This window comes from Bufo gargarizans, chromosome 3, assembly GCF_014858855.1.
Source record: "Bufo gargarizans isolate SCDJY-AF-19 chromosome 3, ASM1485885v1, whole genome shotgun sequence".
Classification (NCBI taxonomy): Eukaryota; Metazoa; Chordata; class Amphibia; order Anura; family Bufonidae; genus Bufo; species Bufo gargarizans.
In genome coordinates, this window is record NC_058082.1 from 471376767 (window position 1) to 471395844 (window position 19078).

Sequence of the window (19078 nt, forward strand, 5' to 3'; positions counted from 1 at the left end):
GGTGACCAATGTATGGTGACGTCTCTAGCCTAGGAAGAGGCCTAAGCACACACGGAGCACTGATCAACCAGAGTCCCGAGAGTCGGACTCTCACCAATCTGATATTGATGACCCCTTTATGTATCAGAACCGTAATGTATATTACTATATAGTGAGCCATTTTCCAACTTACGAAACACATTTCTGTGGAGAAGAACCACTCTTTTTAGTACCTCATAGTACCTTATATTGGGTCATATGGATGTCGGCCATTGGAGGGGTGTTTCTCCAATCAGGAGCCACATGTATGACCACTCTGAGAGTGTCTACCATTCCGATGGCGCTGTCCTAGTATTCAATAGGGGGGGAGCAGAACCCACAGCGATCAGTTGAGACTGCCCCCTGTAACATGTTTCACAGTATTAGAAACTTAGAAAGTAACATCCATCTAACTAGAAATACCCCCCAAAAAAATATGCTTGTATATTGTACTTAAATCATCAGCTTTTTCCTATCTCTTTCCAGCAAAGATTGTGATATTCGAAATGCCATGGATAATGAACGGTGAGTGTGATATTGTGGTGGTTGCTATAGAGATAGAAGAATGGGTTACAGAGGTTGTGCAGTGGTAAAATATTGATGACCCATTTTACCTGCTGTTTTATGAAGTAGCGGCAGTCGTGCAAGCGCTGCTTCTGATTCAAACTCACCTGTGTATTGTCTGTGTGCAGTCTCATTTGCAGAGGCGGCACAGTGTAATTACAATACATTTACTTGAATGGGACGGAGCAGTTGTATTTACTCTGCGCTGCCTCTGACAAAACGCAGGTAATTTTGAAGAGGACGTGGTTCTCACATGAGTGCCGCTACCCCTTCAAACAGCTGATTGGTGGGCAGTCGGACCACCGCCAATCTGATATTGGTGACCTATCCTGAAGATAGGTCAGCAATATTTTAGCACTGCACAAGCCCTTTAATATTTGATACCTTGTGCTCTTCACAGTCTCCCATCATACATGTCCTGTCCTGATGTGGAGAGAACTGTGGAGCTATGAGCAGCTGCGCAGTTCTCTCTATGATCAGATACAGCCCCTTATGAGACCTCCACCCGACCATTTGGTAAACAATCGGATGGGTCTCGCTGCAGAAAAAAATCCTTATGGTATCTGCAAGGAACCTTGTGCGACTTATTTTTACAGCAAATTTCACCGTTTGCAATGTATAGGGTGAAATCTGCCATAAAATCCCCCAGAAACCTCCATATGTCTCTGCAGTCCAGAGAGAGTTTATTTTGCACAAGCATGGCGTCTGTTCATCCGATCATTAGTGACTACGAGCTGCCATACTGTCATTCCAGGTAGTGTTTGTGTTGATGCTTTCTGACTGGTATATGCAGATCAGACTGCACAAGTCGCACAATCATTTAATATTCCTTCCGCCGGTGACAGCTGATTATTGTATACCTTGTCTGCCCTGCAGGTATACATGGCTGTGAATAGTTCATGCGCTTGTTATTAAATCTGGTCCTGAAGGCAGGAAGCGACGGCATCATTTCCTGTAGAGCAGAATAATCGTTCTATCACCTCAGGTCCATAGATAGCGGCCGAAAATGGTCCATTAGAATAAGTCATATTAATGGGCATAAAGCCCTCTATATCAATTGTGTATTTTATTACTGGTAAATTCTTCTTGTGAACTTGCCGACGAACCGATGTTATTACCTACCTAATTTAAATCCATCACCGGGATATTCATAGTTAGGCCTCATGCACACGGGCATTGTGCGGCCGTTCCGTGCATTGGGGACCGCAATTTGTGGTCCCCAATGCACAGGCAACGTCCGTGATGCGGCCGGGACGGATCAAAACCCATTCAACTTGAATGGGTCTGTGATCCGTCCGCACCGCAAGAAAATAGAACATGTTCTATTTTTTTTCGGTGCGGAGGCACGGACAGAAACACCACGGAAGCACTCTGTAGAACTTACGTGCCTCCGTACCACACCGCAGCTCTGGATTGCGGACCTATTCAAGTGAATGGGTCTGAATCCGTGATGCGGGGAGCACATGGCCGGTGCCCGCATATTGTGGACCTGCTGTTTGTGGACCGCAATACGGCCAGGCAACTGCTGTGTGCATGGGGCCTTCAACTGCGCCTTGTAGGGCTAGCTCAGCTGAATGTAATGATACCTTTCACATAGCGATCCGTTGCTTCATTCCAGAGAAAAAGGGCTTTGAATCCATATGCAAATGAGCAGTTAAGTGCACCAAGGGCGGGCCTAAACCATTCTGTGCACCATTGCTCCTCCAGCTTCCTCTGCCTGCCTCTGGAAAAAAGGGTCTTTTTATGCTGAAAACAAACTACTATTTACAGAATTTCAGGACTTTTGGCATGAAGATGGTTCATGGGCTAACCCCTTTTAAATTATATATTTTTGGAAATATTTTATAGATTTTTTTTTTTTTTTTTGTATGGATTTTAACATTTTTGAACTGTTCTCTTATGTTTTTTTTTTTTTTCTGTTAGCTGCTTTTAAAATTATAAAGGGCTGGCTTGGTCCAGAAGCTATAAACATGCTGAAATTTGTGAACAGGAGTGAAATTCAAGAGTTCATCAGTGCCGAGTATTTACTTCCACACATGGGAGGAACGGTAAGTTGTGCACAAATCCCTTGTTACACTTGTCAGAAGACTTGAAGGTTGCTAATTCCTTCAACCGCTGACATCCCAGAAGACGTCTCACACAGCGACTGTGTATGGAGATTCGGGAGGCTGTGCATTTTCTTACCCGTCAGGATTTACAGGCTTCCAAAAATAACTCTTGGTGTAGCCCTCGTCATCCTCACTAAATAGACATTGCTGTGTAGTGCTCACAGACCTGGTGATTGATAAGACATTCATAATTATCTTAATAATAATAGACATTCTTATTCTGCCAGTCTAAGCACATGGAGAGAATTAATGATGCCCTGCACTCCCGAATTCTGGCTTTAAAAAGTTGCAAATTCAGAATATTCAATTTTTTTAGCTTATTTGCACAGGCATTTTTTGCATTTTTACATCACTCACTAAATAGTAGGAGAAAAAGTAGTCGTGATTGGCCTTTCTAGCTGATTTAAAACAAATTTATGGAAAGTTGAAACATTGTCGCCATCAAACTACACTAAAAGACGTGGGGGTAAAACGTAGAGACGCATCTCAAGTGGAAGACTTAAAGGCTATGGACATCTTTTGTGGGCAATTTTTTGTTCTGCATTCTACTCCTTTTGGGCTAAACATCATTTTTTTGAAAAATTAGAGCAGTTCTTGTACTATAGGGGTTAATTGAGAGTTTATCTGCAGACTGTAAGTTTGAGTCCCGTCATCCAGCAGGAGCTGCCTGCTCAGTCGTTAGCCATGTTCTTTGAAGTGTGAACACTCATAAATATTCATTACACCTCGATTTTTGTCACACTGCTGAGAATATGGCTTAATAAATGTTTTTAAACTTCTGGAGATCACAGATGGGGGATTCACATGAGCCCTCAGATGACTGGATTCAATGTAAACACAGAGCCTGCTGCGCTGTAAATACAAAGATTCAATGTGATACTGGGAAAGTGGCTGAACATTTTTTATAAAGACCAATTGAATAAATTTAAGCCCAAAATAAGTAGAATGTAATAATAACAAAAATTGCCCTCAAAGGTATCCATAACGTTTAAAGAGGCTCATACATTGTGTACCACAATTAAGTGCAAATTATGGCAACATAGACTTTTGTAAAACTGACTTTAAAAATGTCCTTGATTTAGTAAATGTTTTTTAAGGGGTCCAATCCATTTATATTAGATTATCACAATTGCCGGGCATTCAATATCGATAGCCTATTATCAGGATAGGCCATCAGTATCTGATCGGTGGGGATTTAGTTGCCGGCATTTCCATCGATCGGCTGATTGACTCCTCCTCACTGCATACTAAGCACAGCCCCATACACTGTATAACAACTGTGCTTGGTATTGCAGCCCAGGCCCATTCACTTTAATAGGTCTGAGGATTAGCCATCAGTATTGAACTCCTGGAAAACCCCTTTAATTTTTAGAATTGTTTTGCTTCTGTAGTTTCCGCCTGTTAGAAGTAAATTGCAGTGAAAGCTTATTACAGCACCATACAAGACCCCTGAACCTTAATACTTGTGTGTTTAAGGATCCCTTTAAATACAGTTATCCTCCGTTACCCGATGATGATTTCCAAACTCCAATGTGTGAAAACGGACCAGCATCTTGTGAGGATGAATTAGAAGCCAAAGAGGAGAGTGAGATGGATGCCAGGGACACGGTGGATTCATTATCAATCGAGGAGAGTGCACCAAAGCCTAAAAAGGTACCAACTTCATTTTAGTAGAATTCAACAAGGTCAAGAACAGCAGCTTACATACTACAGCCAACTACTGTATAAACTGAGAATGCCTAAAGGGGTTTCTCATAAATCGTCCTGCTCTGGCTCTAGTCAAGAGCCTACTAGAGCCAGAGCAGGAAGCGGCCACTGCAACGGGAATGAGTGGTCTTCTCCCACCTTGGGAAAATAGCAAAAATACATTTCCAGCAATATATTATTCCCTCCCTTAGTTGGCAATATTAATAAGTGGTGTTTAACCCCTTCACTCTCTGTAATGTACTATTCCCTCAGTGCAAGTAATATTCCCTCAATGCCGTAATAGTACGGTACTGTGATGACCTAGCCTCAAGAGCTGAGCCTGTCTCATCACTTGTAGGTGGTGCCTGTGGTACTTAGCTGGCAGATGGCTCTAACAGCCAGGATTGGAGATGTCTCCAATCCAGGTAGTTTAACCTCTTGAACTAAATGCTGACCTCACCACCTAAGTGGTTAGATAGGGGGGTTCCCTCTATCACCCTGTTGGACACCCAATGCAATGCCCAGGGGTAGTTATAGCAGCCATGGTCCTAGCAATGGCCCATGTATAGATCCCTGTTAGGCAGTCTCTTTGGAAAGGATGAATAATACACTGCAATAGAGAAGTATTCCAGTGTACTATGTGAGAGATTAGAGGATCGCATGTCCCCTACTGGGACTTAAACTATATATTTATATATATATATATATATTTATTTTATTTTTTTGTGAAAAAACACTTGTTTGCTTAAAAAAACCTTTAAGTACAATTTAAAATTAATATATAAAAAACTAATACATAATTGGTATCCCCACATCCGTAGCAACCCTTACCATAGAATTATCACATTTTTTTTCATCCTATTCGGTGAACATCATTTAAAAAAATTGCCAAAATTGCTGTTTCTTCTTCATTCAATTTCCCTAATAATGAAGTTAATAATAAACAAGTCCTGTGTATCCCAAAATGGCACCAATGAAAACTACAGCTCGTTCCTCAAAAAAGAAGCCGACACACTTTTGTACTCTTCTCTCCCCTGTTCTAAGGATGGGTGGAGGTCTCCACATTCAGACCCCCTCCGATCACAACTTTTGACATGTCTCTATGATATATCAATGCCACCAACCCCAAAAATAATGTTGAAAATTGCTGTGTTTTTTTTTTTTTAAACCAGTCACCACCTCACCTCCCCCGAAAAAATTGTGAACATTACACAATTAGATGTAACCCAGAATGCTGCCTTAAAAAAAAAAAAAAAAATGCAACTTGTCTTGCTGAAAACAAGGTGAAAAATAAAGACATATGGCTTTTGAAATGTGGAGATTTAAAAATTCTTTGCGTCCTAAACCTGTCATACAGGCTACGTCAACCTCCGCCGCACGCAGCGCTTGTTGAGGAGGAGATGCATATGAAATGCAGCAGAAAACACCTTGATATCCCTTCATATGACCGTACCGTAGGGGGTTCATGCAGCTCTGTGTTAGTCCTATTACGGCTCCATCCATGACAGATGTGCGAGTTAGCCGTCACTGTTGAATTGGACTATATTGTATCCTCGATTCATCAAATAATAGTCATAAAACCTATTTCTGAGGGGTAGAGCTTAGATGAGTAGTCATGGCTTTACTTGCCTCATGTCTAAAACAGAAGGGGGGGGGGGGTTCTTCTGCATCATGTTCACTTTTTGAATTTCAAAAGAGATAGAACAAGGAAGAACTTCATGTCCTGGTAAGTGTCGCTAATATTTTTATTTTTTTTATTTTAGTAGTCCTTAAAGGGTTTGTCGGAGAGAGATTTTTGTAAAATAATCAGAAAGCCTATCGTGTTTCTACACCGCTGTAATATAAGACTGCTGTACCCCCTCTTTTGCTTTATAAAATGTCTGTGATCAAAGATCACTGTAAGCCCGCCACGTATGGTCTATGTGAGTACTAGGTGAATGTTCACATGACTGTCAGCCCTGCCGAATGTGCGCACCCGTGTCTGGGGGAGGGCGCGCGGGGCGCGCGTTCTCTGCCTGGCGGCCGCCTGGGCTGCAGGCCTCTGATCCCTGCCCTCTACAGATGATATTAGGTCAAATGTGATGCTTTGTGCATCCGTCTTATTAAGCTCTGGATGCTGGGTGAACTCTGCCCTCTCCCACATTATGTGAGATCTCTAATAGATTTTTGGTTTTTAATATCCATATAACTATGGGTATTTGTATGAAATGTTTGTTAATTATGCTTACAAACCAGAATTGACGGACTTAGGGATTTTATAATTCTATAGATGTAATAGTGATATGATTTTTTTTTGTACTATAACTAATAAAATATTTAAATAAATAAAAAAAGAAAGCCTATCGGATTATTAAAAAAAAAGGGATAACTACCTTCATGAACCCCCTCCATTCCAGTGCAGCTGCTTCTCTCCTCCCCACCGATGCAGCCATGATGCAATTTTTTGGCTGTGGCAAAGAATTGTTATATACCGCATGTGACCGCTACATGGAGGATGGAGCAGCGGCACGGGAACAGAGAGGGTTTGGGAAAGTAAATATAAATTTTTTTTAAATTAATTTATTAATCTGTTTAAAAAAAAAAAATTACATTACCCCTTTTAAGAGGTGCTGCTTTTGACAAATGGGTTAAAAGGGTTTTCCGGAACTTGTGTACTGATGACCTGTCCTCAGGATAGGTTGTCGGCATCAGATTGGTTGGGGGTCCAGCTCCTGGCATCTCCACTGATCAACAGTTTTTTGCAGCCTCTACAGTGGACAGGCAGAAGGCTCCGTTCACTGTGCAGTTTTTGGTAGTCGCCTCCCATTCGCTGGATGTAGGCTTCTGCTTCTGACCACTGTATAGTTTCCGGCGTCCGATTCTGCTACAAACAGCTGATTGGTAGGGGTGCCGGGAACAGGACCCCCACTAATCTGAGTGATACTGATTATCCTGAGGATAGGTCATCAAGATCTAAGTCCCGGAAAACCCCTTTGATGTCATAAATGTTTTGTCTGGTCGTTATACGGTCCCTTTTCCAATAATATTACATTAGCCAGATTATGCGTACCCAGTACAATATACCTAATGTTAAGATTTTTGACGGTACAGTTGTTTGAAAGGTCATGGCTTAAGATGAATATAGATGTCATTTGCTTTTGACAACCCCGAAAGGTCCCCAGTAATAAGTTATCACCATGGAAAGCTCCCAGGTTTGCAGGAGAAGCATTAAACCGTGGCCATTGACATTAGTGGGCTGTCAGCAGATTGTATCGACCCTCTAGTTCCGTGATGGCTAACCTCCGGCACCCCAGCTGTGGTAAAACTACCACTCCCAAGAGTTCTCAGAACTCCACGGAAATGAATGGATTATGCTGGGAGTTGTAGTTTCACCACAGCTGGAGGGCCAGAGGTTAGCTATCACTCCAGTTCCTCCAAGTTGATGCAGGTCTCCACACTGTTTACTAAATGGGGGGGTGTGATGGCTGTAAAGTGGTCATCCATACTCGTAGTGCTTGAAAAGAAACTGAATTGTGAAGTCTTGTTAGGTTGATCATGTTCTATATGATTTAGCTGCTAGTTTGTCAAAGGTGACCATGGGAGCAGTTAGAGTGCCAATAGCTTCTCACCGAGCCTTGGTGGCATATGAACTTTTAATGCCGCTACATTCCCTTCACTCCCCCTTTCCTCATGCCCGTCCTTAAAAATGTCTCACTTCTGCCATTGTATTTATGGACCAGGAAGCCCCGCATGGACCTTGCTTTTAATAGGAGATGTAGGAGGACCCACAATTGCTAATTGAAATGGCAAAATGATCATAATTATTATTTTTTATTTTATAATGTATTACTTTCATGCTAATCTTATGCTGGGACATGGCTGCATTTCCAGCATCATGGCATTACCTGGGGGAAAGCCATTAAAAATGGATGGTTTTCAGTTCAGGCGGCTGATGGCAGCTGTCATCTCTGCAGAGTGTCTTGCGCTACCTCTAGGAGAGAGTTCCGTTCCTTGTAAGTGGCGGATCCCTTTACTGTTGCATAAGAGAAGTCTGTAAAGAGAAAGCGGTAAAGTTAAGCACTTCATTTTCTCGAAACATTGACAGCGATTGTATTGCTATAAAAGAGGGGGAATTAATTATCAAGAATTCACAGGATTTTCTTAGCAGTTCATTAAAATGGGCCTTTTGTTTATTGAATAAAGCTTTCTGCTCTGCTTTACATAAGTGAACTAATGCGTCTTTTGTACTCTTATTAAAGGGCATCTGTCAGCAGATTTGTCCCTGTGAAACTGTCTGACCTGTTACATGTGCGCTTGGCAGCTGAAGTTTTAATATAGGCAAATGAGCCTCTAGGAGCAACGGGGGGGTTGCCATTGCACCTAGAGGCTCTTCTCTCTCTGCAACTGCCACGTCCTTTGCACTTTGATTTACAAGGACAAGCAGTGTAAACGTAATCATGCCTGGTCCTGTCAATCAAAGTGCAGGGGGCGCAGCAGTTGCAGAGAGCAGAGCCTCTAGGTGTAACGGCAACGCCCCCGTTGCTCCTAGAGGCTCATTTGCATATATTAAAACCTCATTTTTCTCAGTAATGCGGACACATATGAACATGGGACCAACACAGATGTCTTCAGCTGCCAAGTGCACATGTAACAGGTCAGCCAGTGTCATAGGTACAAATCTGCTGACAGATGCCCTTTAACCTCTTAAGGACATAGGGCGTACAGGTACGCCCTTGTCCCCTGGTACTTAAGGACACAGGGCGTACATGTACGCCCTGTGTATTTCTGATCACTGCCGTGCGGCTGGCAGTGATCGGAACCCGGTGCCTGCTCAAATCATTGAGCAGGCACCTAGGCTAAATGCGCCGGGGGGTCCCGTGACCCCCCCATGTCGGCGATCGCGGCAAACCACAGGTCAATTCAGACCTGCGGTTTGCTGCGATTTCTGCGATTGCTGCGATTTCTGATCCGCGGGGATCAGAAACTTTAGTATGCCGAAAATATATCTGTATCCCCCCCTGCACCCCTTAGTGATTTTTGCCGGGTGGGAGGTGCAGGGGGAGGGTTGCGGGCGGTGCGCCTCCCATTGCGTAATCGTTGGCGTCTAGTGGGCATACCAGGGTGCCAGCACATTGCTGGCACCCTGGTATAAACGGCTGACATCGGTGATGCGATGTCAGCCGTTTAACCCTTTCCATACAGCGGTCCGTACGGACCGATGTATGGAAAAGGTTAACAGCGCAGGGAGCTCCCTCCCTCTCCCATCGGGGGGCTGCTGTGCCTTTGCAGCCCCTCCGAATGGAGAGGGAGAGAGCCTCCAGGCAGCCCCCCAAGCCCCGTCCTTACCCTTCCCCGTCTGCGCAGTTCTGACCATAACTGAGCAGGGAAGGTTCCCATGGCAACAGGACGCCTTCTCAGGCTTCCTGCTGTCCATGGTGCTGAACAGATCTGTGCTGAAAGGCATAGATCTGTTCAGACAAAGTGTAAAGTACAGTACTATATATTGTACTGTACTGTATTATACAGACATCAGACCCACTGGATCTTCAAGAACCAAGTGGGTCTGGGTCAAAAAGAAAGTGAAAAAAAGTGAAAATAAAGTAAAAATCAAAAAACACATTTATCACTGATTAAAAATAAAAAAAATGAAATTCCCTACACATGTTTGGTATCGTCGCGTCCGTAACGACCTGATCTATAAAACGGTCATGTTACTTTACCCAAACGGTGAACGACATAAAAATAAAAAATTAAAAACTATGATGAAATTGAAATTTTGCCCACCTTACTTCCCCAAAAAGTTAATAAAAGTGATCAAAAAAGTTGTATGTACTCCAAAATTGTAACAATCAAACCGTCATCTCATCCCGCAAAAATCATACCCTACCCAAGATAATCGCCCCAAAACTGAAAAAACTATGGCTCTTAGACTATGGAAACACTAAAACATGATTTTTTTTGTTTCAAAAATGAAATCATTGTGTAAAACTTACATAAATAAAAAAAAAGTATACATATTGGGTATCGCCGCGTCCGTATCGACCGGCTCTATAAAAATATCACATGACCTAACCCCTCAGGTGACCACCGTAAAAAAAAAAAAAAAAAACGGTGTAAAAAAAGCAATTTTTTGTCATCTTACTTCACAAAAAGTGTAACAGCAAGCGATCAAAAAGTCATATGCACCCCAAAATAGTGCCAATAAAACCGTAATCTCATCCCGCAAAAAATGAGACCCTACTTGAGATAATCACCCAAAAACTAAAAAAAACTATGGCTCTTAGACTATGGAGACACTAAAACTTTTTTTTGTTTTAAAAATTAATTCATTGTGTAAAACTTACATAAATAAAAAAAATTGTATACATATTAGGTATCGCCGCGTCCATGACAACCTGCTCTATAAAATTACCACATGATCTAACCTGTCAGATGAATGTTGTAAATAACAAAAAAAAAACGGTGCCAAAAAAGCTATTTCTTGTTACCTTGCCGCACAAAAAGTGTAATATAGAGCAACCAAAAATCATATGTACCCTAAACTAGTACCAACAAAACTGCCACCTTATCCCGTAGTTTCTAAAATGGGGTCACTTTTTTGGAGTTTCTACTCTAGGGGTGCATCAGGGGGGCTTCAAATGGGACATGGTGTCAATAAAACCAGTCCAGCAAAATCTGCCTTCCAAAAACCGTATGGCATTCCTTTCCTTCTGCGCCCTGTCGTGTGCCCGTACAGCAGTTTACGACCACATATGGGGTGTTTCTGTAAACTACAGAATCAGGGCCATAAATAATGAGTTTTGTTTGGCTGTTAACCCTTGCTTTGTAACTGGAAAAAAAATATTAAAATGGAAAATCTGCCAAAAAAGTGAAATTTTGAAATTGTATCTCTATTTTCCATTAAATCTTGTGCAACACCTAAAGGGTTAACAAACTTTGTAAAATCAGTTTTGAATACCTTGAGGGGTGTAGTTTCTTAGATGGGGTCACTTTTTTGGAGTTTCTACTCTAGGGGTGCATCAGGGGGGCTTCAAATGGGACATGGTGTCAAAAAAACTGTCCAGCAAAACCTGCCTTCCAAAAACCATACGGCGCACCTTTCACTCTACGCCCCGCTGTGTGGCCGTACAGTAGTTTACGGCCACATATGGGGTGTTTCTGTAAATGGCAGAGTCAGGGCAATAAATATACAGTCTTGTTTGGCTGTTAACCCTTGCTTTGTTAGTGGAAAAAATGGGTTAAAATGGAAAATTAGCCAAAAAAATGAAATTCTCAAATTTCATCCCCATTTGCCAATAACTCTTGTGCAACACCTAAAGGGTTAACGAAGTTTGTAAAATCAGTTTTGAATACCTTGAGGGGTGTAGTTTATAGAATGGGGTCATTTTTGGGTGGTTTCTATTATGTAAGCCTCGCAAAGTGACTTCAGAGCTGTAGTGGTCCCTAAAAATTGGGTTTTTGTAAATTTCTGAAAAATTTCAAGATTTGCTTCTAAACTTCTAAGCCTTGTAACATCCCCAAAAAATAAAATATCATTCCCAAAATAATTCAAACATGAAGTAGACATATGGGGAATGTAAAGGCATCACAATTTTTAGGGGTATTACTATGTATTACAGAAGTAGAGAAACTGAAACTTTGAAATTTGCTAATTTTTCCAAATTTTTGTTAAATTAGGTATTTTTTGGTGCAAAAAAAATATTTTTTTTAACTTCATTTTACCAGTGTCATGAAGTACAATATGTGACGAAAAAACAATCTCAGAACGGCCTGGATAAGTCAAAGCGTTTTAAAGTTATCAGCACTTATAGTGACACTGGTCAGATTTGCAAAAAATGGCCTGGTCCTAAGGTGTAAAAAGGCTGTGTCCTTAAGGGGTTAAAGACTAACTATTGCCAATTGTGCCTTTGGCATTCTCGGCCAAATGCAGAAAATCAAAGCGCGCCTGCGCGGGTTTTCATCTATGTGCTAACACTGTAATACGGATCAGCATTTGATGGACTAACTGTTTAACTAATATTAATATCGCACGTGGTGATCAAATGGTTTCAAATTAATCAACTGACCCCGGATAATGTGATTGCATTCTTGCGAAGAGGAGGGGTAGGTTCTCTATACGCAGTGTATGAAGACTGCTGCTACAGGGAGGAGAGCGAGGAATGAGAACGCTGCACCTGCTTCATTTCATCTTTACTGCAACCTGCTCCGTCTAACCCCAGCCCTGCGCTGCCTCTGCTCTGCATCTGCCTCTTGGCGTCTATCCGTTAGCCAGCCCTGGAGCGTGGGACGTAGCTCTCCCCTGCATCAAACTGTAAGTCTTCAGCAAATAGCATTTTTTTTCCGCTAAACTTTTTCTAAAACTAATTGCTGATTTGTATTCATTTCTGTGTATTTTCATTTTTTTTTTGTACAGTTACAGGATGTCGGTCTTGTCCATGGTTCCTCCGATGGTCTGGCAGAAGAGGAACTGCACGGCGGGACTTGTCACAAGGCCAGCGTATGAGGAGAAACTGCGATGGTAATGACCCAAGCTGACAATATATTCACAGGCACACGTCTGGGAAGAGGTTTTCTGGATTTGCTGATTTAACTGTACAAGAATTATGCCTTGACACATCGCCGATCTCTGCAGCAGAATATGGGGGAGACATTATTTCATGCTGGTAGAGGAGATACAAAGTTATTTGAAATGCATTGAATACATTTCCTTGCTCACACGTGTCCCCTGACCACCCAGTAATCTGACAGAGATCATTAAAGGGGTTCTGCAGTTTTTTTAAACTGATGATCTATTCAGAGGATAGATCATCAGCATCTGATTGGCAGCCTTCTCACGGTTTACCACAGGCCCAGTGACATCACGACTAGTGTCAGACCCCTGCCGATCAGATGCTGATGATCTATCCAGAGGATAGATCATCAGTTTAAAAAAAACTGCAGAACCCCTTTAAAGAAGATCTTTTAGACTCTCAAAAAGAAATCTATAATATCCCCCCAACCTCCCTACAGTCATTCACTCGTTGTCGAACATGGCATGGAGACCGTACACTTGTGGCTGTAGTTGAGCTCTTGGCAGGTCATACAGTCAGGTCCATAAATATTGGGACATTGATGCAATTGTAACATTTTTGGCTCTATACACCACCACAATGGATTTGAAATAAAACTAACAAGATGTGCTTTAACTGCAGACTGTCAGCTTTAATTTGAGGGTATTTACATCCAAATCAGGTGAATGGTGTAGGAATTACAACAGTTTGCATATGTGCCTCCCACTTGTTAAGAGACCAAAAGTAATGGGACAATTGGCTTCTCAGCTGTTCCATGGCCAGGTGTGTGTTATTCCCTCATTATCCCAATTACAATGAGCAGATAAAAGGTCCAGAGTTCATTTCAAGTGTGCTATTTGCATTTGGAATCTGTTGCTGTCAACTCTCAAGATGAGATCCAAAGAGCTGTCACTATCAGTGAAGCAAGCCATCATAAGGCTGAAAAAACAAACCCATCAGAGAGATAGCAAAAACATTAGGCGTGGCCAAAACAACAGTTTGGAACATTCTTAAAAAGAAGGAACGCATCGGTGAGCTCAGCAACACCGGAAGACCACGGAAAATAACTGTGGTTGATGACCGAAGAATTCTTTCCCTGGTGAAGAAAACGCCCTTCACAACAGTTGGCCAGATCAAGAACACACTCCAGGAGGTAGGTGTATGTATGTCAAAGTCAACAATCAAGAGAAGACTTCACCAGAGTGAATACAGAAGGTTCACCACAAGATGTAAACCAATGGTGATCCTCAAAAACAGGAAGGCCAGATTAGAGTTTGCCAAATGACATCTAAGAAGGCCTTCGCAGTTCTGGAACAACATCCTATGGACAGATGAGACCAAGATCACCTTGTACCAGAGTGATGGGAAGAGAAGAGTATGGAGAAGGAAAGGAACTGCTCAGGATCCTAAGCATACCACCTCATCAGTGAAGCATGGTGGTGGCATTGTCATGGCGTGGGCATGTATGGCTGCCAATGGAACTGGTTCTCTTGTATTTATTGATGATGTGACTGCTGACAAAAGCAACAGGATGAATTCTGAAGTGTTTAAGGCAATATTATCTGCTCATATTCAGCCAAATGCTTCAGAACTCATTGGACGGGGATTCTCAGTGCAGATGGACAATGACCCAAAGCATACTGCAAGAGCAACCAAAGAGTTTTTTAAGGGAAAGAAGTGGAATGTTATGCAATGGCCAAGTCAATCACCTGACCTGAATCCGATTGAGCATTTCACTTGCTGAAGACAAAACTGAAGGGAAAATGCCCCAAGAACAAGCAGGAACTGAAGGCAGTTGCAGTAGAGGCCTGGCAGAGCATCACCAGGGATGAAACACAGCGTCTGGTGATGTCTATGCGTTCCAGACTTCAGGCTGTAATTGACTACAAAGGATTTGCAACCAAGTATTAAAAAGTGAAAGTGATAATTATTATTCTGTCCCATTACTTTTGGTTCCTTAACAAGTGGGAGGCACATATGCAAACTGTTGTAATTCCTACACCGTTCACCTGATTTGGATGTAAATACCCTCACATTGAAGTTGACAGTCTGCGGTTAAAGCACATCTTGTTAGTTTCATTTCAAATCCATTGTGCTAGTGTATAGACCTAAAAATGTTAGAATTGTGTCGATGTCCTAATATTTATGGACCTGACTGTAAAAATCATCTATGGTCTACTACTGAATGAATGTGAATGGGCGGCTTAAAAGGGGTTGTCTCACTTCAGCAAATGGCATTCATTATGTAGAAAAGTGTAAATACAAGGCACTTACTAATGTATTGTGATTGTCCATATTGCTTCCTTTGCTGGTTTGGTTAATTTTTCCCTCACATTATACACTGCTCGTTTCCATGGTTACAACCACCCTGCAATCCAACAGCGGTGGTTGTGCTTGCACACTATAGGAAAAAGCTCCAACCTCTCTGTTGGCCAGGAGTGGGGGAGCGCACATAGGCTGGTGCTTTTTTTCTATAGTGTGCAAGCACGGCCACTGCTGGTGGATTACAGGGTGGTTGTGACCATCAGATGTGCTCATGTAGTTGCTTACCTCATATACATTTTTTATTTTATTTTTTGTTTAGACTCACCTGACCTGTTTTCACCATGTAGACAAATCCCTGTGGTTGGTTTCCATCCTATATGCAGCACTTTCTGTTCTGTTATCCAACCAAACCCATGATGTACTTCTCCTTTCTCTGCCATTGCCCTTAACAACACCCAACTAGTTTATGGCTCCTCCCACCCAGCTAGTTACATAGACACTCCCCCATCACTGCCCCGCCCATGGACATCACATCATAGGAAATAAGAATGGACATGGTCATGTGACCACAGCCCAGACCGGGAGATAGAGCCTACAAACTCATGACACATTACCTTTAAGGCTATGTAGCTGATAGACAGACTTGTATAGTAAGACCCAGAGCAGCATTCAGCTGACAGTATGGGACATACAGTGGTGGTTTTGCAGTTTCTTATTCTTGAAAACCATCTGCACTGGACCATGGACCTGTCCTGCTCAGTCGTGGAGTCAATTCGCTGTCTAAGCATGTGTCAAGATACACTACGATCATAATTGTAAAGCACTGCTAGATATGTATGACATTTTTAGTAAAAGAATAAGAAAATACACATACAGTTACTTGTGAGCCAATACCTTTAAAGCCCATGTGGAAGCTGCGGAAGGACCTAACAGTCAGCTAATATTGACAATGGAGACAGGTCTAAAGGTCACCAATTTCAGCCAATTACATTGGTTCTCCAGATAAGAGCCATGTTAGATGCCGGCCACAGCTTTCACCAATAATCTTTTCATTAGGGGGACCCCTCTCTTTCGGCTCAACATAACCTCAAAACCACAACCACTTTAAAGAGGTATTCTGGATTTACCAAATTAAGCTTATTCATTTTAAAGCAGACCTTTTCATACATAGATAGCTGTACACAGGGAGGTGTTATTAGTGATTGACAGTATTCTCTGTGTAAGGGCTTATGCACACGGCCGTATGCCCTCCAAGACATGCAGTCCGTGAGCGGGCCATATGTCCCAGAGCGGCATACATCGGGAGCGCACAGCATCATAGGTTACTATGATGCTGTGCGCATCCGGCCGCCCGCGGGGCTATTGTCCCGCATTCATAATATCATCTATGATGCTGTGCGCAGAATGTATGCTGCTCCGGGACATATGGCATGCTCGCGGACATTATGTCTCGGAGGGCATACGGTTGTGTGCATGAGCCCTAAGTGTGTATACATAGATAGCTGTCAGTTGCTGATAGCTGTACACTGAGAGGTGTTATCAGTGATTGATGGCATTCTCTGTGTAATTATGTATACAGAGATAGCTGTCAGTCACTGATAGTTGTACATGAAGGAGGTGTTATCAGTGATTGATAGCATTCTCTGTGTAAGTATGTATACAGAGACAGCTGTCAGTCACTGTTCGCTATACATGGGGGAGGTGTTATCAATTCTCTGTGTAAGTGTGTATATAGAGATAGCTGTCAGTCACTGATAGCTGTACACAGGGAGGTCTTATCAGTGATGGCATTCTCTGTGTGTGTGTATACATAGATAGCTTTCAGTCAGTGATAGTTGTACATAGGGAAGTGTTGTTATCAGTGACTGATAGCATTCTCTGTGTAAGGCCTCATTCACATGACCATATGTATTTTGCGATCCACAAAAAATATGGATGACGTCCGTGTGCGTATTTTGCGGAGCGGATCAGCTGGCCCCTAATAGAACAATACTATCCTTGTCTGTAATGCGGACAATAATATGACATGTTCTATTTTTTTTATGGAACGGAAATACGGACATACAAAAACAGCATGCACACGCTGTACCTTCTGCGGACCCATTGAAATTAATGGTTTCATATACGGTCTGCAAAGAAACGGAACGGACATGGAAAGAAAATACGTTTGTGTGCATGAGGCCTAAGTGTGTATAAAGAGAGAGATCAGTCACTGATAGCTGTACACGGGAATGTGTTATCAGTGATTGATAGCATTCTCTGTGTAAGGGCCCTATTACACCTACAGATTTTGCAGGCGATTGTTGGGATGGAAGCGTTCCTTCTTGGCAATCGCCTGTTCGGTAGCAGAGGAGACTGCTTCTATCACATTCAGCTATCTCCTCCTGAGTATGAGGACGAGCGATAACTAATGCTATCGCTCGTCCCCATACTAAATCATTGTTTGCCCTCTGCAGAGTGCTGATTACATAGCATGATCTGGCAAACGATTATTTTTAAACATGTTGAAAGACTTTGATTACCCGATGAACGAACGTTTGCTCATTCATCGGGTAATCGGCGGCAGTATTACACTGCCAGATTATCGCTAACGAGCGTTCATATGAACCCTTTTTAGCGATGATCTTGGCGATTATCTACAGGTGTAATAGGCTTATATTTCATGAGTAGATCATGCAGACTATTGTCAGGAGGGAAGCGTTCCTTCCCGCCAATCGCCTGCTCGTCAGCGGAGGAGACAGCTGCTATTACATACAGCGATCTCCTCCTCAGTATGGGGAACGTTTGCTCGTTGTTCAGGTAATCGGCGGCAGTATTACACTGCCAGATCATCACTAACGAGCATTCATATGAACCCTTTTTAGCGATGATCTGAAAGCTGTCCGTGAAGAATCCGTGTTGGGTCCGTGGGTCCATTTTTTGCTGTCCGCGTTGCCTCCGTGTTTCACTGACACTGAACAGCTGAAAAATAATTTTCAAAGCATCTCTTCTTAATGATCCGTTAAACATAGATGCAATACGGATGGCATCTGTGTTGCATCCGTGGTTTTCACGGACCCGTAGACTATAATAGAGGTGATGGATCCGGGAACACGGACAAAATAGAAACACGGACCTACGAACCGTGCTAAAACACTGATGTCTGAATACACACTTTAAAATCAATGGGGATGTGTGCTGTCCGTGGAGAACACGTACAGCACACGTCCGTGAAACACTGATGTGTGGATGAGGCTTTAGTGTGTATACAGACAGCTGTCAATCACTGATAGCTGCACATGGAGGTGTTATCAGTGGTTGATAGCATTCTCTGTGTAAGGGCTCATGCACACGACCGTTGTTTGTTTTACGTTCCTTTTTTCACGGATTCATTGTTCCGTATCTGAGTTTTTTTGTTTTTTTTTTTCTCTGATTTAAGTCCTCTTTCGCTCCGTCATTCCACAAAACATATCCGGATGGTTTCCGTTTTTAGCGGATCAGAAACGGAAACAGTAACTTATTAATCACCAAAGACATGAGCAATATGGGCTGGGCATAGCATTTCTACAGTATGGATCCGCAAAATACGGATGTGTTTCGTATGTGTTCTCTATTTTTTGCGGGCCCATTGACTTGAATGGGGCCTCGGACCGTGATTTGCAGACCATAATAGGACATGCACTACTTTTTTGCGGAACGGAAAAGCGGAATGCACACAGAGTACCTTCTGTTGTTTTTGTGAACCCATTGCAGTGAATGGTTCCGCATACGTTCTGCAAAAAAATCCCGGAACGGAAGCGGAAAGAAAATACGTTTGTGAGAACTAAGTGTGTACACAGAGATAGCTGTCAGTCACTAATGGCTGTACACAGGGAGGTGTTATCAGTGATTGATAGTATTCTCTGTGTAAGGGCTCATGCACACAATCGT

General features: G+C 42.5%; 1 protein-coding gene across 3 annotated transcripts in view; it reads left to right on the top strand.

The window, feature by feature from the left end:
• Window positions 1-19078, top strand: part of MOSPD2 (motile sperm domain containing 2) — a 164301-nt gene that overhangs the window by 112191 nt on the left and 33032 nt on the right. For all 3 annotated transcript variants that reach the window (XM_044283710.1, XM_044283711.1, XM_044283708.1), the window contains exons 7-9: window positions 505-543; window positions 2506-2630; window positions 4167-4343. In XM_044283710.1, the coding sequence (XP_044139645.1) occupies window positions 505-543; window positions 2506-2630; window positions 4167-4343 (341 nt within the window). The remainder of the gene's footprint in view (window positions 1-504; window positions 544-2505; window positions 2631-4166; window positions 4344-19078) is intronic.